At 59.9% G+C, this 22,661-nt stretch overlaps 1 protein-coding gene across 2 annotated transcripts; it reads right to left on the bottom strand.

The window, feature by feature from the left end:
• Window positions 1–424: 424 nt before the first annotated feature.
• Window positions 425–15,606, bottom strand: ATXN7L3 (ataxin 7 like 3). Of its 2 annotated transcripts, none has more exons than XM_067541061.1 (13): window positions 15,350–15,606; window positions 11,585–11,697; window positions 9,393–9,525; window positions 8,356–8,527; window positions 7,560–7,657; window positions 6,719–6,741; window positions 5,758–5,803; window positions 4,605–4,636; window positions 4,227–4,295; window positions 3,094–3,137; window positions 2,731–2,802; window positions 1,648–1,781; window positions 425–1,304 (listed from the first exon to the last, which is right to left on the bottom strand). In XM_067541061.1, exons 2-13 carry the CDS (start codon window positions 11,633–11,635, stop codon window positions 1,156–1,158), a joined length of 1,023 nt encoding a protein of 340 aa, XP_067397162.1. In that variant the 5' UTR covers window positions 11,636–11,697; window positions 15,350–15,606; the 3' UTR covers window positions 425–1,155. The 2 variants fall into 2 exon arrangements, with proteins under 2 accessions (XP_067397162.1, XP_067397163.1); XM_067541062.1 differs by having other exon boundaries at window positions 2,764–2,802.
• Window positions 15,607–22,661: the final 7,055 nt, after the last annotated feature.

Below are 22,661 nucleotides of genomic sequence, written 5' to 3'. Positions count from 1 at the left end.
CCACGGGCCCCACTGCTGCTTTATGCTGCGGTGGTCCCCAGCAGCTCCCGCCAACTGCAGGGTACAGCTGGAGTCCCAGGCACCACCAGGCAAGGCAGAGCATGGCAATGGCACCCCCCCCCAGCACAGCTGCAGCGACCTGGCCCCCCACAAGCAGAGGGCAGAACACCACACGCAGTACAAGCGCCAGCAACGCCCTGGAGCCAGCCACCGGAAGTCCAGCTAGGGCACTTCCCCTGGCATCCCTCGGGTGACCCCGTGTCACCATCCAGCCTCCACGCCAAGCGGGCTCCCACGGCCGTCCGCACCTCCCAGCCTCACCCAGCACAACGCTGACAAGTGCCCGCTCTGGGGCCAGCCCAACCGGCGAGCGCCCGCCCCGCGGGGGGGGGGGGGGGGGGGGGGAGGGAGCAGACCACAGCAACGCCATCGGTTCACGAGCTCTGCTCCGGGCGGGGCAGGCGCTGAGCGACCTCTCCCCGCCCCTCGGCGCCTGGGAGGATGAGCAGCCCCGATGCCAAGTCAAACCCTGGCCGGAAGTCACACGACCGCCTGTACAGGGGAACGCCCCGGTTGCCCCGAAAGCAAAGGCCCTGGAGCCCTGGCATTGAGCCGCGTGCCAACACCTCCTATCCCTGGAGCAGGTGGCTCTGAAGGGACAGACCCGGGGCCTGTTCTGGGAGCAACCCCTCACCTTTTCCCCTTCCTCTTCAGCCAGTCGCTCAGAGCAGGCGGGGAGGGGAGACCACAGGGGTGGCACAGCTGGACTCCCCCGCCCCTCCTGTGCCTCGCTTCACGGACAAAGGGGTTATCGGCTCAGCCTCCCCCCGGCCCATCTCTAGTGTTGCCAAGCGACAGGCGCCCCCATAGAGTCATGATTGGACATCCAGTAAAAATCACAGAATAAATAGAGATGGGAGGGACGGGCCGGGGCACACGTCAGCCGTGCCGCCCATCCCCGCAGGCAGTGACGTCCGCCGGTCCTCCAGCACCCCCGGCCGGAGACAGGCGCCCTCTGCACCCTCACAGTCAGATGCCCCCCTCCGGGCGCCGGGTTCTCTCTTCACAGTTCATAGAACAGGGGCCGGCTCCCCCCCCCCGGGCGCCATCAGTCAGGACGGTCCCAGCGCGGGGGCCGCCGCCCTCCCCCGCCCCTCAGTTGATGTCGTCGTAGGTGCTGGGGGTGGGGGGCGCGGGCGGTTTGGGTTTCTTCTTCTTGCTGGAGCTCAGCCCCGGCACGCCCCCCACCAGGCTCAGGTGCGGCTTCTTCTTTTTGGTCTTGCGGGACTCCGAGTTGTTCGTACCTGGGCCGAAGGGAGGAGAGGGAACCTGAGCGGGGAGCCGCGCAGCCAGCCCCTGGAGCTGGAAGGATGGGCCGGGACCCCCGTGTTCCCCGCCCGCCAAACCCTCCGGCGCTAGGCAGGGGAAAAGCACGTGCCCCGTTCCCCAGAGACTTGGCCTGTCGGCCTCCCGCCGCAGACTCCTTCGCCGTGCCAGCTGGCCAGCCTCAGCCCGGCGCCCGCGCGGGGTGGTCAACAGGGAGCCAATTGGGGGCCAAAGAGCAGAGGAGTTTCCTGTTAACTGGAGGGGAGGGGGCTGCCGCTTCCTTAGGGCACTTCTCCCCCATCCCCCTGCCCCAGTTCTTACTCGCTTTGGAGGAGGCGGAGTCGGAGGGCGAGATGTCCGAGGAGCCGTCCCACTGCAGGCGGCTCATGATGGCCTGGCTCTCCGACACGTCAAAGCCGTCGTTTTCCATGCTGCCCTCTGCTTCCGGGAGCGAGCTGGAGGGGGGGAGCACATGGGAGGGGGTCACAGCCTTCCACCCAGCCCTTCGCCGCACGCAGCATCCTCCCACCCCCCCATCACACGCATGGCTTCTGCCCCTGTGCCCAGCGGGTTCCCCTGCAGAGCGAGACAAGCAGTCGGGGAGGGGCCCGGGAGGTCTCAGGCGGAGGAAATGTGCTCCAGTGACCCTGGTCATCCAGCGAGACATCGGGATCTGCTGCAAGACGCAACCTCCACCCACAAAGAAGGGTGCTTTAGTTCTGAGCGTTCCCCAAAGGTCCCCCTGGGGCTGGCACCCACCTGCCTGCTCCATAGGAGGGACTGTGCTCGGTGATGGACCCCCCCCCCCCACTACTGCCAGGCCGGCCCACGGGGAACCACCCCAGCCGAGTTTTGGCCGTGATGGAGGTTGAGTCCAGGTGGCTGGGGCGGGGAGAGGCCACAGCAGCTCTGCACAGCTCCACCTCCTGCAGACAAGCCCTGCCCCCCGTCCTCCTGCTGCCCCCGAGATCTCTCTAGATCCTCTCTCCTCACACTTCGAGCCTTCTGCCGCCCCACGGGCTGGGAACAGGCTCCCCTCTCCCAGGAACCAAGTGCCCTCCAGAGCCAGCCTCTGAAACCTCTCCCCTCCAGGCTCCTTCCTGGAATGCTGGCCCACGTATCAGTCACCTGCCTCCACCCTGGGACGGGCACGTTCCCCAAGGCCACCCGCCCGGCGCTGCGCTAAGCCCCCACTAGCCGTGGGACTGAACGAGGGCACCGGGCCCTGGGGAAGCTGCTGCTCTTGCTGACCGTGCTTGGCTGAGGCCCGGGGATATCACAACGTAGCCTCGCGAAACGTCTCCGCCAGGGCCCAGAGAACTGGCGCTGCATCGCCAGCCCCTGGAGCCTTCTCCATCTCCCGCGGGCATGCCTCGCCTCCCCGTTTCATCTGATCGCACTTACGCAGAGGGTCCAAGGAGGTAGACCCTGACTGACCTCCGCTGCTCATCTGTATGCTGGGGGCAACGCAGGGACCTGCAGGGGGACAGCAGTTCAGAGGCCTGCAGCACACAGTGGCTTTTGGTTCCCTTCCCTGTGGCTTTCCATCCTTACCCACGCTCCCCCCACGGCCTCCCTGCACCCCAGAAAGTCCCGCTTGGGGGCTGGTTCCTGCCATTAGCAGGGAGTTGGAGTGACACATGGTAACTCAGGATAGGAGACAACCTCCCACCCCCACGTCATCCCGGCCGGCAGCGAGACCACGCGGCCTGAGCTCGCCCTTCCGGAAGGGCCCTGACAAGGGCAGAGAGCCAAGGAAACTCTTACCTGGTGCACATCTTCTTGGTGTGTTCGGAGATCACCCCGCATTGCTAGAGAGAGAACAGAGGGGGTGAGCGAGCACGGAGGCAGCGAGGTATTGCCGGGCCGGGGGGCTTTCAATCACCCTTAACATGGGACCTTCCTTGGCAACCAGAGACAACATCCCCCTCTCTTCTGGGGACAGCGCAGAGCTTGAAAGATTTCACTCCCCAGGGCAAAGAGGCAGCTCTGTCCCAGCCAGCGGCTCTAGCCACCAGCGGCTGCAGAACAGAAGCTTTCTAGCCCTGCCGAGATGACCTCCTGCCTTTGATTCAGTGCAGCCCTCTCTTCCCTAGCCTGCAGCTCCAGTCCCTCAAGCAGCAGCCCTGTGAAACAGACTCGACTGGTCAGTTTCGCTGCTGCTATTCAGAGCCGGGCAGGCAACAGTGGCAGGGGTAGGCAGCAAGACAGGCCAGTTTTATGGCTGCTGGGGCAGGGCAGCTGCATCAGAGGCCAGCAGCATTTGAAGAAGGAGCACTGCCCAAGAGGAAGGACTCGGGAGAGAGATTCCAGACGGAGGTAGCCAAGACTCCCCCACCCCCACGCAGGCAGGAAGCTGGGGGCAGGCAAGGTAGCTATACCTTTATCAGGTGCTTACTAGCTACAGGCGGATATTACATGGGAGGGGTTCTAATAGTGAGTTCCAGTGGAAAAGCTCCCAGGAAAGGGAGAGGGGTGCCGGGATTTTTACTCGGACAATGTCCCTGGATCCTAACTCATGGGCTCTGTATCCCCCAGGAGCATCTCAGGGGTCTTGGAGCAACCTCGGAATGTTCCCGTGACCCTCAGCCTCCGGCTGGTTGTGTTGCTCACGCTCCAAGCAGAATGGGAAAGCCACGCGGCAGTGGCACGGCAGGACTATCAGACTCAGGGCATTTAACTCTGCCCCACCCATGTGAGCAGTTTGCAGCCGGGCTGACAGATGCAGAGAGGAAGGTTGCGCGGCCAGTCCCAGGCCACAAAGCAAGTCAGCGTCTGAGCCAGGGATAGAACCCAGGAGTCCTGGTTCCGTCCTGTGTCCTAACCCGGCTCACCCGGAGCAGGGCGAGGTGCGATTCCCTTCCCTCGCTGGTAGGGCCCCGTCCCACCTGGCCACTCACCGTGGTGAGCAGTGAGCGGAGTTCCTCGGGACCCAGCGTTTCGTAGTTGATTCCAGAGGAGTTGCTGTACTGCAGGGGGACAATGACACACACATTTTCAGGGGCGCATCATTGCAACGCAGCACCCAGCCCAGATCAGGGCCCCAGCGCTAGGCACCGTACGTACCAGCCCGTGCTTGAGTGCGTGTAAAATCTAAATACACCAGACAAGGTGTGGGAGGGGAAACTGAGGCACGGGGAGGGGCAGTGACTTGCCCATGGTCACCCAGTAGGCCAGTGGCAGAGCTGGGAAGAGAGTCCAGGTCCCCCGAGTCACATCCCAGTGCCCTACCCTTCGGGCCACACTGTCCCCCAAGGTAGATTCACACCTACACTCACCTTAAAGGGGTCCGAGTTCCCGCTGAGCTCCCCTGAAAAGAGGATGAGATGGTGAGAAACGGGATGCGGCCGTCACCTTGCGCGCAGGGAGAGAGGGGGGCTCCAACCCCGGCCACGCTCCCACCCTCCCTGCCTGCACCTGGGCACAGCCACTGAGCCGCCGCGCCGCACGCAAGCTGGGTGCAAACACACCGTGCGGTACGGAGCCTCTCGGGAGCCACGGACCCTTGTCTCAGCCAGGTACAACGTGGGGGGAGGTAGAAGCTGGAGAGGGGCTCCCAGGAGAAGCAGGTTTAGGGGATGGGAGAGAGGCCCCAGGGAAGGGGGGGGGGGGGAGAGAACAGGGCCCAGCAGAGGAGAAGAGCAGCCGGGACAGCAGAGCCTCGGGCGGGGCATGGAAGGAGAAAGGAAGTCAGGAAAGGGCAGCAGGAGTATTTGGGAAAGGCTGGGGGGGGAGCAGGAAGAGGCACCAGGCAAATCCCCCCCCCCTTCCTTCGAGAGGCGTTCGAACCTCGTCGAGCGCTCCCCCACCACGGACGTGAGCAGGGGTCGCCTGGAACTGCTGGCAGCCTCCAGGGCCCCTGGCAACCCCGTCCGCCCACGCTTCCCGCGGGATCCGCCACAGCGATCAGCTTCTCCGGGGGCAGGGGGAGCAGGCGGCAGAACATGGTGAGTCAAGAGGGGAGCGCGTGCAGCGGGGGCACCTATCAGAGAAAGGGGCGGACCCGCTCCAGGAGCCCAGGCAGCAGATCCACGGCCCAGAACCAAACCCACCCAGGGCAGTGCAGAAAACGCGGGGCCAGGCCAGTGCGTTCTCCTGCGGGGCAGGTGAGCAGCCCAGGGGCTCTCCCCGAGGAATGCACACGGCAGGCTCATGCCCTGCTTGCACCACGGCTCCCCCCCCCCCCCAGCATCGCGTGCCCCAGGGCTGCCCCATGGCATCGGCATCGCCCAGCCAGCATCGGGTCCTGCCTGCCGGACAGTCGCTGTGACAGCAGGACTGGGCCGCACTGCGGACACGCCAGGCCTGGTCTCAAGGGGAGCGCAAGCACCATCTCCAGGCAGGGCCAGCCAGCCCCAGCACCCCACCCCCAGCACCCCTCCCCCTGGCCACAGCACCCAGCACCCCACCCCCGGCCCCCCGGCCACTCACCATTCTTGTGTTTTAAGGATTTCGACCTGCGGGGCGAGTTGGGATTCTGGAATGAGAGAGACACGGAGACGCTCTGGGGGGGTCTGAGCGCACCCGGCCCGTTCCTTCCCTTCGCCGCCCTGCTGGGCGGACAAGAACAGCCAGCGCAAGGCGGGGACCCGCCCCAGCCGCCAGCCCCTGGGATCTGGTAATTCGCTTTTCACCCACAAACCTCACCCTGGTGATTCGAGAGACCGCGCTCACCTGGGACGGGAACCAAAGGGGACAGGGAGCCACCTGTCTGTGGTGCCCCCCCGCCCCCCCGGCAGAGCTGCTGTGTCCTCACACCCCTAACAGCACCCTTCACGCTCTGTGGGTCAGGCTGCTACTCACCACCCTCCAACATCCCCCCCCACACCTGTTTACCCCACTGATCCCTCCGCCCTGACAGACTAGCTGGAGTCAGCGGGGCCGGCCGTGCACCCATGGAGCGACCTGTGCTCGTCAGGAACCTTCACGGGACCAGGGAACCGCCCAGAGCAGCCTGCGGGCGGGCACCGCGGACCCATCCCTGGCCGGCGTGGCAGAAAGCTCTGGGACAGGGCGCACGCACAGCGTCTCGCTCCCTGATGCGGCGTTGCTGGAGGAGTCACGGGCGCAAAAGAGGCCTGGTTTTGGGCCCCAGGTCCCCAGTGTGAAGCAAGCCACCCCCCGAGAAGGATGAGCCGAGCCGCCGGCAGCTCCCTGCACGAGACCCTGCGCACGCGGGGCGGGCACTAGGGGCCTGCGGGTCAGAGCCGGCCCATGCTCCTGGGCCCACCTGCACGGGTCGGCTGGCTGCCACCCTCCAGCCCAGCATGTTCCCACGGACCTCACGCACGGGATGCCAGCGTGCTCCCCAGAGCTCACAGCTGAGGGGTGAACACCTCCTCCCCCCCCCCACATTTCTTCACCCCTTCAGCGTTAGCCACACACCACTTACCTTATCTGATTTTCTCTTCTTTGCTAGGGAAGAGCAGAAAGGAAGAATATTCTTTAGCCCGGACAGCGCCCGCTCAGAACGTCCAAACCAACCTCTCAGCGCAGCCCCTGCACCCAGGGCAGCGGGGACAAGGGCTGAAAGGCCCTGTTCTGTGACACTGAACCGGGGGAGCTACTGGTGTCCATGGAAGCAGGGTGGGAAATGGGGAGGGGACGGGTGAAAGCCAAAGCCACACTGCTTTGCTTTAACCCCTTCTGGCACTGGCCCGCACCGCCCCTCTGCCACAGCTGTGCTCCTCCAGGGGCTTCACGCCTTCCCGGCAGCTCCCCAGCTCGGCTGGCTGCATGAGGACAGGGGGCAACCGGCAGCTGGGATGCAGGGGACAGAACAGAGCCGGGGAGGGGGGGACACAACGCAAGCAGCTCCAAAAGGAGGCTGCACAAAGGGGACCTGAGCCATCCGTCCAAGAGCACCCCTAAATCAGGGACCACCTTCGATTATTTCCCAGCTCCCCACGGAGTGGCAGGACAGGCTTGTGGTAGAGGCTCTGGGCTGGGACTCGGGAACTTGGGGTTCGATTCCTGGCTCGGCCCCAGACCCTCTCTGGGACCTTGGGCAAGAGGTGCCGGGCACCGAAGTCTGCAGAACAACACTGCCCCACTGATCCCTTTACAGCAAGGCAAGGGCAGGCCCCACGACGGTAGGGACCCCTTGATCTCCCACATTCCCTGGGGAGACACGTTGAGGGCCAGACCTTCCACACCCCAGCCCACTGACGGCACAGAGTAAAGGGATCTCTCACCCGCCCCCTCCTTCCCAGAGACGCCCCCGACCCCGCTACCTTTCTTCTCCGAGCCGTAGGACCAGTCATTATCGTTGATGTCGTCGTTATCCTCTTGGTCGCTCTCGGATTTGTTCATGTTGTTACTGCTAGCGATCCTGTGGGGAGACAGGCGCCGGGGGGGGCTCAGCGCTGGAGGCCTGCTCCCCCCCGCTCCTCCCAAGGTCGACGGCCGTCCAGCCCCCCCCACAAGCAATTCAGCGAACAAAGCTCCACATCAAAGGGGATCGGGAGAGGAGCGTCCTGAGCAGCTGAGTCTCCATGGAACAAGCAGGACTGCGCGAGACAGGCTGGGGGTGGGCCCGTGTCTCGGCCCTAACTCCGGAGGTGGGGGCCGATACCCGCAGCCCTCCCAGAGCCGGGGGAGGGAAGAGGGGAAGGTGGACATGAGGTGCAGGGAGGTTTCAACCATTTCAAGGTTTTAGGGAAACAGGAGTCAGGACTCCTGGGTTCTGTCCCCGGTTCCAGGAGGGCAGCGGGGTCCAGCGGTTAGAAAATGGGGAGAATTGAGACTCCTGGGTTCTGTTCCCAGCTCAGAGAAGGGAGCGTGGTCTAGTGGTTACGTCAGGACTCCTGGGTCCTACACACGGTTCTGCTGCAGAATCACTGCAATGCCCTGCGAAGTCTGCCAGCACCCCTAGGCCTCGGTTTCCCCGAGTGGCAGAGAGGGGATCTCTCCGGCGCAGGGCGGGGGCTCAGTGTTTTGAACCCCGCTTGCCGTCTGTGGCTGAAAAGGGCTCGGTGTTAGCGGCCACTGCTCCCAGCCAGGGGTTTGAGACCCGCCCCCGGCCCATACCTCCTGTTTGCTATCCGGCTGCTGTTGCGACCCATCCCGAGACACTTCTCCAGGTGGGGGGCGAAGCGGGAGGCAGCGATGCTGCGGCTGCAGTTGGGACACACGCACTCCTTGTTCTTCCACTGGTTGTAGACCTGGCCGAAGATATCCACGCCGGGCTGGTCCACGATTTCTGAGAACGGAGGGGCGCGAGCGTCAGCCCTCCCCGGGCCACGGGGCAGGCAGGGACTGCCTCCGTGGGGGGGGCCCAGCAGCTCCCCCCCCCCACCACATCCCTGCCCCCTCCCGCCAGCCACACAACACCCCAGCCTGCTCGGAGGCCAATCTAGTTATACTGGTGCCACCCCTAGCATGGAGACAGCGAGACGGGCGTCACGGTGCCTGCAGCTTTCCCGACCCAGATAAGCTCCGCCGATACAAAGGCAGCTTTTTACCAGGATCCCTGTGTGCGCAGGAGTTGGAGGAAAACAAGGATTTAAAAAACAAACCCCCGGAGGATAAAGCCTCCTTCTCCGGGGCTGAGGGCAGCCTCTAATGAATAGGGGCAGGAAGACATTCTCCTCACGGGCAGGTGATCCCATGTCTACCTCCTGCAGCGGTTTCTTGCATCTTCCTCTGAAGCAGCTGGTGCTGGCCAGTGTCAGGAACGGGATACGGGTCTAGATGGATCTGATGCAGGATCATTCCCTGTATCCTGACTGTGTGCCCCCGCCCCACCCCCTTCTCAAGTTTGTTCACCCTGCGCATGGGTCAGCGCTGCGTGTCTGGCCAATTTACCCCGTCGTTGGGTAGCCACCGTAGCTCCATCTCTCCCGGCCTTTAAAAGAGGGGACCGGCCGAGCGCTCCAAGCAATCTTTAAGGGCTTCCCTCGGGCTGTGCTATCGGAAGGGGCCCCATCAGAAACCAGACCCCAGATTTCAGCTCGCCACTTCTAAAAAGCCAAGCTGGCGGGGTCCCTTTAAACCCGGCGGGGATGCTGCTGACAGCTCGGCCCCTTTAAGCAGAAGGAGAGGGAGGAGAGCGCGAGGGAACTCACCGAAATCCTTCATGCTGTCGGGATCCGTGTCATCCAGGAAGAAGTAGCCGCACTTGACTGCCCGATGCACCTCGAAGCAGAGCCCCAGGCAGGCGTCTTCGACCAGGTCCGTGTAAATCTCGTGAGCGATGGCCTGGAGCCCAACAGAGCCGGTGAGAAGCCACGGGGAGGGTGTGCTCATTGCACCCCACCAGGTGACGTTAGCCCCTTGCCACTCGCAACAGCACGTCCCACTGCAGCCACCCACGCTGCAGGAGACTGCAACCGTTTCCTGGCCCTAGCGGGCCCAGCTGGGAGGTGCTGAATCGTGGGGGGGGGAGGGAGGCTGCCCCGCCCCCACTGGGATTGGGCCCAGAATAGGAAATACCATGGCAGGGCAATGACTGGTTTTAGTGGCCAGCCCTGCGCTGTGGGTTTCAGAGGCAGAGCCAAGGTTATTCCCAGCAGCAGAGCTCACGACAGACGTCCCCATCGCCTTCCACGGCAGCAGCAGAGCATTTCCTCTCCGCTCGCCCCATGGCAATTACCACCGCTAGGGCTTTGGGGTTTTCTAGCAATCACCTCCCAGGGAGAACTTCCTAAGCCACTGCCCGTGGACCCGGGGGATAACCCCAAAGCAATGCGTCTCTGCGTCATGCGCGTTTCCCTCCATGGCATGACCAGGGGGAGGCCCCTTGGGCCACTGCAGGCAGCAGCTGCCCCACACACGCTGCCTCTCCCCGGGTCAGGGCCCACGGCCATGGAGCGCCCCCCAGCAGGGGCCAAGGGCAGGACCCGGGGGGCTGCTGCGCAGCATGGAAAGGAAGCAGCAGGGAGTCAGCTTGCACAGGGAGATCAAACGACACAACCAACATGTTCCCCCGCTCCCCGTGGGGCTACACTCAGGGCAGTGGTCAGCCCCCCTGCTCCCCACACTCATACCCCTCCCCTTGCACTGTATCCCAACAGCTTCCGTCCTTCCCGAGTGTCTTCTCTGCCCATCCAGCCGACGCCCCAGGACTGGAGTGGGTGCCCGCTGGTGGCTATACAGGCCCTCAGCACTGTAGCACCGGGTGCATGGGCTGCTCTCGCAGTCAGCTGCATTGGGGCCATCGGGGCAACAGGGTAGGGGGTAGCGTCCAACTGCTTTACCCCCAGCCAAGGGAGGGATACATGCAGCACTGGGGGGGCAGAGTCTGGGATCAGGCGGCTTTTCCTCCTCTCTTCCCCCGGAAGGGGCAGAAGCAAGCGCAGAGGAGCTATCCCGGGAAGTGGCATGGCTCTCAGCTCCCCCCAAGGCAGCAGGCTTCTGGCTCGCTCACCACCTCTCCCATCTTCCCCATTTGGGGAAGTCACACAGCCTGCGATGTGCCCACATCCTGCTAGAACCCAGACTCTTCCGCCCTGGAGGGGACCCCTCCAGGGCGGAAGAGTCGGCGGCCAAATGTGGTGGATTCTCTCTCTCTCTCTCTCACACACTCAGCTTCCAGTTAGACTGGGACACATCTGCTTCCTCAAGAACACCCCAAGGAAGGAGAGGCAGGCAGCACCCACGCCCTGAAAGAGGAGATCCTCTTTTCTACAGGAACCCAGCGGGCACTGCCTTCCTTCAATAAGCCAGTGGGTTTTTTCCCCGGGACAGCCCCAGGCGCAGGTGTAAAAGCCGCGGGGCAGGGCACAGTTCTTTAACCTTTCCCAGGCAAGCTACAGAATTAAGCTTCGCTGACGTTCTCCCTGCCACGCCCTCCAGCTAAGTGTCATTTCCTTCCTGGCGCATCGCCACACCCCTCCCCTTGGGTGCACCATAAAGCGACCAAGGACAGCACCCTGGTAGTCCCTGGTCCTGGCATTTCAGGGCTCAAGAGTCAGGCTCGGCTCTGGCTGGCATCACCAGGCAAATTCTATCTGCACAACCCCCCGCCCCCCCAGGATTGCCTTGGTGCAGGCGAGCTTACGCTCTGACCCTGCAACTGGAACGCGAAGCAATTCCGTGGCTCATGCGGGTTGGGAATCCTGGGTACTCCGTTGGCTCTGCAGGGCCGAGAGGAGCGGGAAAGACATGCCTTTCGCACCGAGCAGATCCGACTGCCGCACACGGAGCAAGAAGGGGCCAATTCTGCACAGAGCAAAAATCCTGAGGTCGGGGATGGCGGGAAAGATGCTCCCAGGGAAACTAGCTGTCTGGAGTCGCTCCCTCTCCAGAGGCCGCTTACCTCCAGTTTGCTGTTATCCAGGCCAGACAAAGACATTTCCTCCATTTTCATTTGCAAACACTAGTGGAGAAGACGCTTTGAACGCACATAGCAGAGGGCAGGCTGGGATCCCACTGCAGGACAAGAAGTGAGAAACAAGTCAGTGCTTCCATCACCTTCAAAACACACTCAAGACACCCACTGCCCATTAGGCCACACAGTGATCGTCCCAGGAAAGGGCAGGAAGTCCATACGGCACCAGGAACACACCCCAGGAACAACGCTGCACCGGCCAGAGGGGGACAGGCGGACTAGCTCAGCGACCCACAAACAGGCAACACCCACACATCAGCCGCACAGGAGGCTCCGTTTCCCTGCACCGTCCTCAGGCACTGGTGCACGGCACCCTGACAGCGCACACCACACCCGAGTTTGGACTGTCCCAGCCCAGCCCCACGTGGTACACACAGGGTATCGGGGCCCCCGCCCGCTGCAGCCAGTTCTGATGCAAGGGGCCGCAATGGGTATAACTGGGAAGAAAGCAGGATGCTGTAGTACCTAGGAGCCCTAATCAAGACCCAGGACCCGGGCCGTGCTAGGCGCTGTGCAGCCCGGCACAGCCCCAGCGACAGATACCAGTGCTTTGCTACGCAGTTCTGGTTCAGAAGAGGCTGTCCTGGAGATGAGCACTGCTCACCAAACTGACCCTCCTTTTGGAAGACCTGCAAAAATAATGCCAGAGACCCAGTTTTCCCGACGACCAGACCGACCCGGCCAGCCCAGGACAGGCACGAGCAGCAGAGCGAGGCTACCACCAAGCTGGCCCCAAGATTTGTAACTGACCGCTCAAAAGGGGGGCCCTACACTCAGCAAGGTACCTCTCGGTCTGCCTGTAACACGGTAACTTTCCAACGGCGCATCCGCTCCACTCCAACATTTCAGGGAACGCCCTAGGCGTCAGTGGGCAGAACCCTACGGCTTTTGGTGAAAGGCAGAAAACGGGAAGGGGAAAACGGGGGACACACGGCGCCCCTGACCCCCAGTTAGCTGACCTACCAGCTTCCAAGAGGTCTGTAATTGTCTATAGATCAAAGCACCGGTAGATGGCAGCCATTAACACACTGCAGCATCCCATGTCAGCTCTGCCCAGCCTCTCAGTAGAGTTTAGCGTGGTGACACCCTTCTCACCCAGACAGGAAATAAAGGAAGACTAATGGGGGGTGGAGGGAGGCGAGGGGAATGGGGGGGACACAGGCCATGGTATGAGGGAGGAGGTGGGGCTGCAGGGAGCCCCCCAAATAGGGGGATGAGAGGGGTACACAAGGAGCTTGGTGGGGGGACGGGAGGGATGCGAGGGCCCCCATGTGTGCGGGATGCGCTCTGCCAGAAGAAACAAAGCACAGGCCCCTCTAGTCTGTAAAGGGATTAACAGCATTTCACCCCTCAGGTGACTATTTCACAGGAGGCGTTTTCTCCAGTCCCTAGATCACCATCACCTCTTCCTCCAGCCTTGCTTTAGAGGATGCACAGGACAGACAGCACGGCCCAGCACCCAGAGCACAGGACTGAGACTCGGGAGACCAGCTCCGCCACCGGGCTGCTGCATCACCTTGGGCAAGTCACTTCTTCTCTGCAACGGTTTCCCCTCCCAGCCTTTGTCTGTCTGGTCTAGTTACACCCCCAAGCTCTTTAGTAATGCGACCACCGTCACCCAGCTCTTAAAAGCAGAGCTCAAAGCACTTTGCAAAGGTTAGTATCTTTCTCCCCATTTTTCAGATAGGGGGAAACCGAGGCACAGAGGGGTGCAGTGACTTGACACAATCACTCAGAAGCCAAGTAGCGGAGGCCGGAATAGAAGCCAGGTCTCCTGCGTCCCTGCCCAGGGCTCTACCCAGCAGGCCAGGCTGCAGGGCTAATCCGTCACTCTGTGTACGTCCAGTGCCTCCGGTCCCAGCCTCAGTCGGGTTCTCTAAGCACTACTGCGATACAAACGCTCGGATCCCAAAACACAGCTCCAAGCGTGACATCCCAGTCAGCCACCCAGCGACGCTGAGCCCCAGGTCAGGGGGCCCGGGGAGTCAGCACGAACTAGACGCTCGTCCGCGCCCTGGTGTTTCATGGGCAAGAAATGCAGCCTGTCCCTGAGGCCGTTCAGACAAACAGGGCCTCTCCCGGGCAAGCCGAGCCCCTGCCTAGGAAAACAACAATCCGGACACAGCAGAGAAAGGAAAGCGGAGCAAGAGGAGAGACCATTGCACTCCGGCACCGTGCCAGGGCAGGGCATCGTAGCCTGGAGAGCCAGGACCAGGGCAGCAGCAGGCCGAGACACGCCAGTGATGAGAAGGCCTCATCCTAGGAAGCAGCAAGTGACAGGGAGAACAGGGCGCTCCTTCCAGCGCCAGCCGCCCTGACAACAGCCACCTCCACCCCTGGGGCGTGGAAGCCATCCCCATCTGCTAGAGAAAAATCAGCTGGGCAGGAGAGGGCACTGCCAGGGGTCCACGCCGCACGTTCCCGAGTCTGCACGCCCAGTAGGAGCCATGGGGCAGAGGTATCACCACCGGCTGCTATTCGAAGGGAAGTCCCTCGCTTTTGGGAACACAGTCTGCCCAGCTGAGCACGGCACAAGGCCCACCGGCTTCCCACATCGACGGGAAAGGAGATTCTGCCGCATCACCTTCCCCCAGGAACAGAGGCACCTGAGATCACAGGAGCCCGACAGGTAGCAAGCAGCAACGACCCACACTTGCGCTAGCATCAGTGGGTCTTGCTACCCAGTCTGCATGTGGAAAGCGACCAGACAAATGGGTTTTCTATGAAAAGGGGGCGGCCGGGGGGACTCCGCCTCCACGCGCACACCCAGCAACTAACCGAGCCATCCAGCCATATTGCCAGCTTCTGCATCACGCCCCTGGCAGGCCCGAGGAAAGAGGCCTGCTGAGGTCCTCACCCCACCTTTCAAGGGTTCCAGAAGCAGCATCGGGGCAGCCCTACAGTTTCCTGCCCTCCGGGGGCTCGTGGAGAGGGAGAGCGCCCACCTCCAAGTCCGAAGGGGGGAAAAAACACCCACAGGCAGGATTTCGAGACTGGTTTCTTCTCGGTACATCTCTCGCAGTGCAGCCCTTTGGGGCAGCTGGGGGAGCCAGGGCGAGGGCGGAACAAGACCAAGGCTCAGGATCGGCCAACAGTTCGGGGGTCTCCCCAGCCACCTCTTGCACCCCCAGGCGTGTTAAAGGCTTGGTTAGTTTAACCTGGGGTCCTGCCCCCCCAGCCCCTCCCTGTGTCTGCCAAGACCCATCTGAAGCCAGGGGGCCAGATCCCCGGGATGGACCCAGCACAGCCGGGGTCACAGCAAGGGCCCCCCTAAGGGGGATGCTCTGCTGCCCCAGCTGAAGGCCGGGGTGCAAAGGAGGAGGAAAGAGACGAGCCCCCCCTGGCTGGTCTGTGTCTAGAGGGAGCTGCCCGCAGAGCAGGGGGGGAGGGGACTGGGGGAGGAGGCGGCCACCCCCGCGGATCGGGACTTGCCCCAAGTCCAGCACGTAGATGGGGGGAGGCACAGCCCGTCCCCCCCCCCCCACGCCCCTCTCCATGTGCCCCACAGGAGGGGCCCCGCCCCGCCCCGCTCTCTCCCCCACCAGCCGGGCTCTTCCCTGACCTGCGCCCCCCCCCACCCGGCCTGTGTTCACCCCCTGCCCCTCCCCCCACCGCCCCACTTCCTCCTCCCCCCACCCCTTCCCCGCAGCCCCTCCCCCCGCTTCCCCGCAGCCCCTCCCCCCGGTTACTCACCCCGGCGGTGTGTGCGGAAGACGCGGGCCGGGGAGGAGGGGGAGGGGGGCGCTCAGAGCCCGGCTCCCCGCTCGCAGCGCCGCCCGCCCGGCTGCCGGCTCCCCATGCCCGGCGGCGGCCCGCGGGCACCGTCAGCGGGCGGCAGCCCCCGCCATGGCCCCCCTGGCGCCCCGGCCGAGCGGATCCCCCCACGCCGCGGCCCGGGGGGGGAGGGGGGTGCAGCCCCGCCGCCCGCGCAGGCTGGGGGCTCGGCCCGGCCCGGCCCTGCCCGGCCCTGCAGCTGCAGCAGCCGCCGCGGCGGCCCCGGCCCTAGCGCGCCCTCCGCCCGGGCGGCAGCAGCAGCATTGGCCGCGGCGCCGCTCAACCTACGCTGCTAGGCCGGGGCGGGGGCGGGCGCGGGGGCGGGGCTCGCCCGCCGGCAGCCAATCCGCGCGGGCGGCACCTTTTCACGCTGCTGTGCGCCGCGCGGGGGCTGGCTACATTGTGGCGAGGCGGGGCGGGGCCGAGGGTTCCAGGGGACGGGGGGGGAGGGGCGCGGAGCGGGCAGCGCACAAAGGGGCCGCCGGGGGCGGGGCTGCCTTCTCCCCCTCCCCCACCTGCCTGCCCCCCCTCCAGGGAGCCCCTCCCCCACCTGCCTGCCCCCCTCCTGGGGAAGCCCCTCCCCCCACCTGCCCCTCCCCCTCCTGACTACCTCTCCCCCACCTGCCTGCCCCCCTCCTCGGGGAGCCCCTCCCCCCACGTGACTGCCTGCTCCCCCATTACCCACGGCTCCACCTCCATACACAGCCGCCTGCTGCCTTCTTGCCCCTGGGCAGCCCATCTGTTCCACACACCGGGCTGCCTGGTGCCCCTCACCCCACTTGTGTATCCTCTCTGCCCCCCCCCCCCCAGCCTGCCTGCTCCCCAGGGTCTCCTCCCTCTCCTGCAAGGTTCCCTGCTCCCCCATCCTCAGCGTCTCCCTCTTCTCCCTGCCAGCCCCTTGTCACCTCCTAGGGGATCCCCCTAAAACCAATCGGCCTGCTCCCCTCGCCAAGGGATCCCCACGACCCGTCTCCCTCTAAAACAGGCGCACGCACCCTTCCAGCCAACTCTTCTGCAGCTGATTCTTCCCTGCTGTGATTTGCAGACCGTGAGATCTGTCTTTGTTGGATCCTCGCCGCGCAGCACCCCTGCAAAAAGCAAATCACCTGCTTCCCCATACAGCTCTGCTGATGCCCTTTCAATCCTGCCCTACAGCACCCCACTATTCCAGCCCCTAGTTCCCACACAGCTCAGCTGCTGGACTTCATGCCTGATCTGCAGGTGCTTTTGTTCTTCCAGCCTGTGGCCTGCCGTAAGCACAGACTGTGGTCGCAGCCAGCCGGCTTCACCCACTCTGCAGGCCTATTCTGTACCCGTGGAAGCTGGTCCTACACCCTAGCAATGGTTGCTAGGCAGCCCATAGCATACAGTGGGGCTCTGCTCTGCAAAGTGATGCTGAAAGCAGCATCATGGAGCCCTATGTTTGGGTCTCAGTCCCTCCAGCTCAAGGAGGCATGGCTGATATGGAAAGATGCTTCCACTAACCCCCACCCTTGTACCCTCCCCCTGGGATCTGAGAGTCAGGCTGGGTTCTTTCCTCCATTTGCATCACCCCCCACAGCAGAGATTCTAGAGACTAAATTCTGCCCTCACTACCTGGACATTCTGCCCTCTCCTACCACATGCCACCCTACTGTCTTGAAATGGAGGGCCACGAACAGCCCTGACGGCAGAATTCTAATGATTCTGTTGATGCACAAAAAGGAACAGAATCCAGCAGCAGCAGAAGGGTTAAACAACCTTAGCTAAAAAATTAGCTACCAAAAAAAAGAAAAGTTTGTGCTGTGCCTCTCATCCCAGTGTTTACAGATCCCCGGTAAACACAGAGGAATTGTCTCATTTACGATGGAAATGCAACCACTTCGGGGTTGGAGCTTGGCCGCTGTTTAACAGCACACAAGTGCGTGCGACAGTTTAGGATAGGAAATGAAGAATCCTATATTAAATTGTTACTGCAGCGGAAATTCGGAAGGTGCAATGCAATTACCTGTTCTGGAATTAGGGCAGGCTTCTGGTTTAATAGCCTGACCTGCCCAGGAAGTCCCATGGCAGCTTCGGTTGTCGTAAGTGGTCAGACCGTTGTTTAAATCTCCTCCAAAAAGCCAATGGGTTTAATTCTCTGTTGCCCTGCACCCTCTGTAGCTATTTATATCAGTGCAGGGTCAATGGAAGACACTACCAGATCAGAGTGGGAGTTTCATATACACTCTTCGCCTGCACAGCGCAGGATAATGGAGAACCAAGCCCAGTTTCTGGAGTAGCATGGCACCTTTTAGTGCCGTGCTGGGGCAGTTTCATGTACTGAGATGTGCACCATTTACAGACGCGATCCTCCAAGGGGGCTGGGGGGGCAACGAATCTCCACTGTTTTGCACATTATGGAAGGACAGCACAAAGCATCCCGTAAGGGTTTTGGAACCCATATAAAGTGGCTGGGGGTATTTAAGGCTCTGGCTGATATTTCACAGGGAGTTAGGGTTGTTCTTAAAACGGTACGTTTCTCTAATCTTACGCTAGTCCTGGACTGGGCGACATCAGCGTCAGAGCTGAACGGCCGACAGCTGTTTTACTGGGCTGAAAGCAGATGCTCTGCCATTTGAAAATCATGTACCTCATCCATCCACTTGGTCAATGGAGATGAGTAGCAGCCACACTGAACTCCAGGCTTAAATCTAGGAACCTTGTAACTCTACAGGCCAGAACGGGCCATTCTGATCATCCGTCTAGGCCAGTGTTTCTCAATGGGTGGGTCGCAACCCCCAAAATCGTCAGCAAGAGCGACCGGGGAAGGAGGTGGGGTACAAGGCACTTAACACAGAATTACAATCTACAGCCAAGAAAATCTTGCTTCCCCCCACACCTTGCCCTTCCAGGTCAAGTGTTCTCTGTCAACCTCTCGAAACACACACACGCCTCTATAGGCTTAGCACTGATACACTTTTTACTCTTATAGTAAACGTTCAGCCGCAAAAGGTTTTTCACTCCGGGTAATCTGAAAAGGTTGAGAAAAGTGACCTAATCGGATCTGCAAAAGAACCATAGAATTTCACACATTCAAACCCATTAAGGATGTTCAAGTCCTTTGGTAGACTGTGCTTTCGGGTCAGAACACACCTCTGAACGCTATTGTAAAACACACAATAATAAGCTAGCTATTAAGTTCAGCAAAGTCACAAGGGAAAAACAGCCTCTTACACAGTTTTTTTTCCCTAAAGTTTTATTTTTTTTTAATAGTAATGACATGAGAACAGAAACATTATTTTTCACTTTATTATACGAACCCCACCCCTCCCCCAAAAAAACACCCCCCAAAAAACCCTCCACAGTTTTAAGTCTGTCCAGACTTGATTTCTAAGTCCACTGAGCAATACAAATTGAAGTTGGGATTTGTTTGTTTTCTTTTTTTTTTTTAAACCTACAAAAACACTCTTTAAATATTAGAAAAAAAATTATTTTTTAAATTTTTCTTTTTTTTGTAATTCACAAGAACGTCCATCTAAAGTCTCACGGGTTTTTGTGGCAGTGCAAAAATGCACTCAGCTTCAATTCTCTTACAGTACAAACCACTTTTTTCCCCCCTGTAACTTAAAAAAAAAAATTGTCAGTACTGTAAGAATTTTTCATTTTTATTTTTTTTTTTTAAACAGAAAAAAATTTTTTTTGTAATTTTTTTTTTTTTTGTACTAAAAAACACATCCACTAAAATACAACAGCGCTGGGTACAATCAGCAAAATGAAATCGGTTTCCCCACTGGGGGAAAAAGAAAACAACAAAAAAATTAAAAAAAAATAAAAGGATGGAGTTGGGGTGAGGGAGGAGAGTCGGGAAAAGGGGCAAGGACAGACGGATACAAAACAGCAGGCAGGAGGCATGGGGGAAAGAGACATCATGGGCATGTGACATCAAAACACACCCAGTGAGAGGGGAAGTGGGGCAAGAAAAGGGGGTGAAGAACCCTACATTTTCATCAGCACTTGAGTCCCTTTGCTCGATCTACAAGGATTGTCTGTTACTCTTTGGGGAGGGCATCCTGTGAGCTAGCTAAATGACATCAGCAGGGACCCCCTAAGATATCTCCCTTCTCAACTCAATATCATGGCTTCCCCTCAGGACTCGGAAGCCCCTGCACTGTTTCACTGCAGATGGGGAAGCCCACAGAAATCAACGGGTGGGAAACTCCCGGGTGGGAATTTGACCCGATCGGCTAGAAATGGGGACATTTTAATTCCAATAGACCCAGCTTGTGTCCCATTGAAATTAAACCTGCTTTCCCGACAAGAAAATTCAAACAAGGAACCCATGGGGGGAGTAGGGGGGAGTCATGGAGAAACTACTCAGTTAAAATGCATCTTCGCCTTGTAAATAGGAAGCTCTAAATACACTGGGCCTGATCCTGCAGTCCATACCTGGGCATGATCTTACTGGAAGTCTCACCTGAGCGAGGACCACAGGAATCTGGCCCAGAAAGCGGAGTCATTTGTGCCGAATTCCTAGCAGAAAGTGGGTCTCCTGTTGTGGCGCGGACCCACCTAGGGTAACCCACGCGTCCTCGCCCTATGCCGCAGCTCGGTTGATTATGCCCACGCTGGGCCATGCGTCCCAATTTCTGTAGAAAGCCCCTCCATGGAGACGGGAAGCCATGGCAGCTGCCCTCTCTTTGGAGGACTGGGGGGGGGGGAGGGGGGGCGGCTGGTGTTCCCAGCACGGCATCTCCACACTGAACCGTAGATGAACTGTTCATCTGGGACAAGTGGGGGTCTGCAGTGGAAGGAAGAGGAAGGGGGGTGGGAGTGAGTCATGAGGTACAACCCCATGACCAGCAATTCCAACTAGCCCCCCGAAAATCTCCCCCTCCTGCCAGACATCAAGGCTTCCTCCAAAATCCAGCCACCCCTGCTCTGCCCGTACCCCCCCCCCCCCCCCGCAACCCCCAAACCTGACACCCCTTCCAACAGACGCTGCTAAAATCCGCAGCCCCTGCCTGTCACGACTCCCGCTGCCACCCTGCTGGGAGCTTCACCACTCCGAGGCAGTCCTCGTTTTCTATTAAAAAAAAAAAAACAACCCTCAAAAAACCCTCTTCACATCTGTGGTCCCCCCGCACCCTGATTTAGACTGTGATGGGAGGGAAAGGGACTTCATAATACTCTGATGGGACCTGGATGTGCCAAATACTAAACACAGGGCGCTGCCTTAATCCGTGGAACACAGATCACAGGAAAGGAAGGAAAAAGCCAAGAATTCTTGTTCAGCGTCCCTGCTTTCCACGCTCGCAGGAGTTTTGGGAGCCGGCTGCGTGTCAGCATTGCTCGGGGATGGGGGGGCGGGGGAAATGCTACAGTAACATGCTACCCTGCTGCTTGGCTAAATACTGTCAGTGTCCCCCTCACCCCACCCAGCCCTGGGAAGAGGAAGTGGTAAAGAAAGTTGTTCTGTGAGTAGGGGAGGAAAGAGGGTGGCAGGATTTTGAAGGAGGGGGGAGTAACGGGGAGCCAGTCTGGTTCTCCTCAAGCGTCTCTTAGTACGTTGTGCTCCCCAATCTACGTCAGGAAGCGGGGAAGGTGGGGGGGCAGAATTCAGCGAGATGACAGAAATTGCTGGTGCTGTGAATGCATTGGGGGGGACGGGGGGACGGGAAAATCTAGTCCCAGAAACACTGTACTTGCATTCACCACCCTGGCTCCCCCTGGCCATAACAAAAACCCGGCAGGAACAAAATCCCAGAAATTGAGCCACCCTCTTCCAGTCAGCAAGGCCGGTGGACTTTGCAGAAAGGGGGCGGGAGGGGAAGCAAGCCAGGACAACGACACCCGCTGTCCAACTTTATCCACCCCTCGTGGTGAGGGGAAAGGGTTTAAAAAAAAAAAAAAAAGCAGAAAAGAGACACCGACATTATTTACACACTGGATTTTTCTTCCCCAGCTTCAGTCAACTTTCTACTCATGCGCTCTCTGGGTGAAAGACTGCCCAGCCCAGCTGGAAGGTGCAAGGAACTGTGACCCATTGACATGCTACGTCTGAGGGCTTAAGTGATGTGGATGTCTTGTGCGAACTATCCCTCTGCCCGGAGGTGAGGGCGAGGCCCCCCTCTGCTCTGTAACATCCGGTGATCCAAAGAACGTACGTGGAAAGCAGTGGAACCTCTTCCCTGACACACACACGCAAGCACAGGCTATTTACAGATCCACTTACACACCCACTGAAAACCTAGTAAGAAAAGAACGGGGATTAAATGAAAGTCACAGCTCTCAGCCGGAAAAGGAATATTGGTACCACTCTATATATTAATATATAGCCTGTTATATACTAATATATATATCTATATGCGCAGCTGCTAATCCTCTCCTAGAAGGAGCAGCAGGCTGGGAACTCAGATCTCAGCCACTTGGGCCAGGTTTTTTTGGATCAAGTTTTTTCAATGTTCTTTAAAAAATAAAAATCTTAATCTGAGCAATGAAACTGGAGCTGGTAGCAAAACTGCTGCTGAACAGACGGGACAGATCGGCCCTGGAGGTGTGAGATGGGCCACCTCTATCGCCACCGATATTATCGGAGCTGGGATAACTAGGTTCCTTTGGCAAGCACCCGCCTGCCCCTATTCCAGGCACATGCTTCACTAGGCACAGCTGACGCCCGCTGGGAAGCTTGTGTCACTCCATTCCCACCCGCCCAAAAAACGATCTGCGCACCGACCTGACGCTGGCACCTCTCACAATTTGCTGTGGGCAGCGGAGGGGGAAGGGGGACGCGATACCAAGCCGTGCGGCTAGCCAGAGACAGAGATGTTGATTATAAAAAGATGGATCTTTCTCGCTTTATAAAAGAAAAAAAAAAATACACCACCACGACAACCACCGACGACACAGATGATCTCTCCTTGCATCCGAATCCTTTCCCATGCCCGCCCCCGCCCAGAAAGACAGTCAACAAATACCCCGTTCCAGTACAATAATTGGTCACTTCATTGTAAAAAAAAACAAAAACAAAAAAAATCTAATCCGGGATCCACCTGCCACCATCTTTGCACAAATGCTGGCTGGATACGACGGATCAACCATGTTTCCTTCGGGTGATGCAACCATCAACTCCCGATGGTAACTCCAGCGCAGCCCCTTGACCGCCCCCAACCCAGGGTCAGCCCCTCCCGCCCCCCAAACTGGGCAACTTCTAAACTCACACACACACACACACACACACACACACACACACACACACACACACACACACACA

Source organism: Emydura macquarii, unplaced genomic scaffold (genome assembly GCF_026122565.2).
Source record: "Emydura macquarii macquarii isolate MOO-44397 ecotype Brisbane River unplaced genomic scaffold, CSIRO-AGI_Emac_v2 contig_629, whole genome shotgun sequence".
Taxonomy (NCBI): Eukaryota; Metazoa; Chordata; order Testudines; family Chelidae; genus Emydura; species Emydura macquarii.
Note: the sequence above shows the minus strand (reverse complement) of the source record. Positions and strands in the feature narration are given on the sequence as shown.

Coding starts and splice junctions, on each gene's coding strand:
- ATXN7L3 (XM_067541061.1), bottom strand. CDS start 11,635: ATGAAAATGGAGGAAATGTCTTTGTCTGGCCTGGATAACAGCAAACTG. Junction 2,803..3,093: donor ACCAAGAAGATGTGCACCAG/GTAAGAGTTTCC, acceptor GTCCCCCTGCAG/GTCCCTGCGTTGCCCCCAGC. Junction 1,782..2,730: donor TACCTCCTTGGACCCTCTGC/GTAAGTGCGATC, acceptor CCCCCCCTCCAG/CTCGCTCCCGGAAGCAGAGG.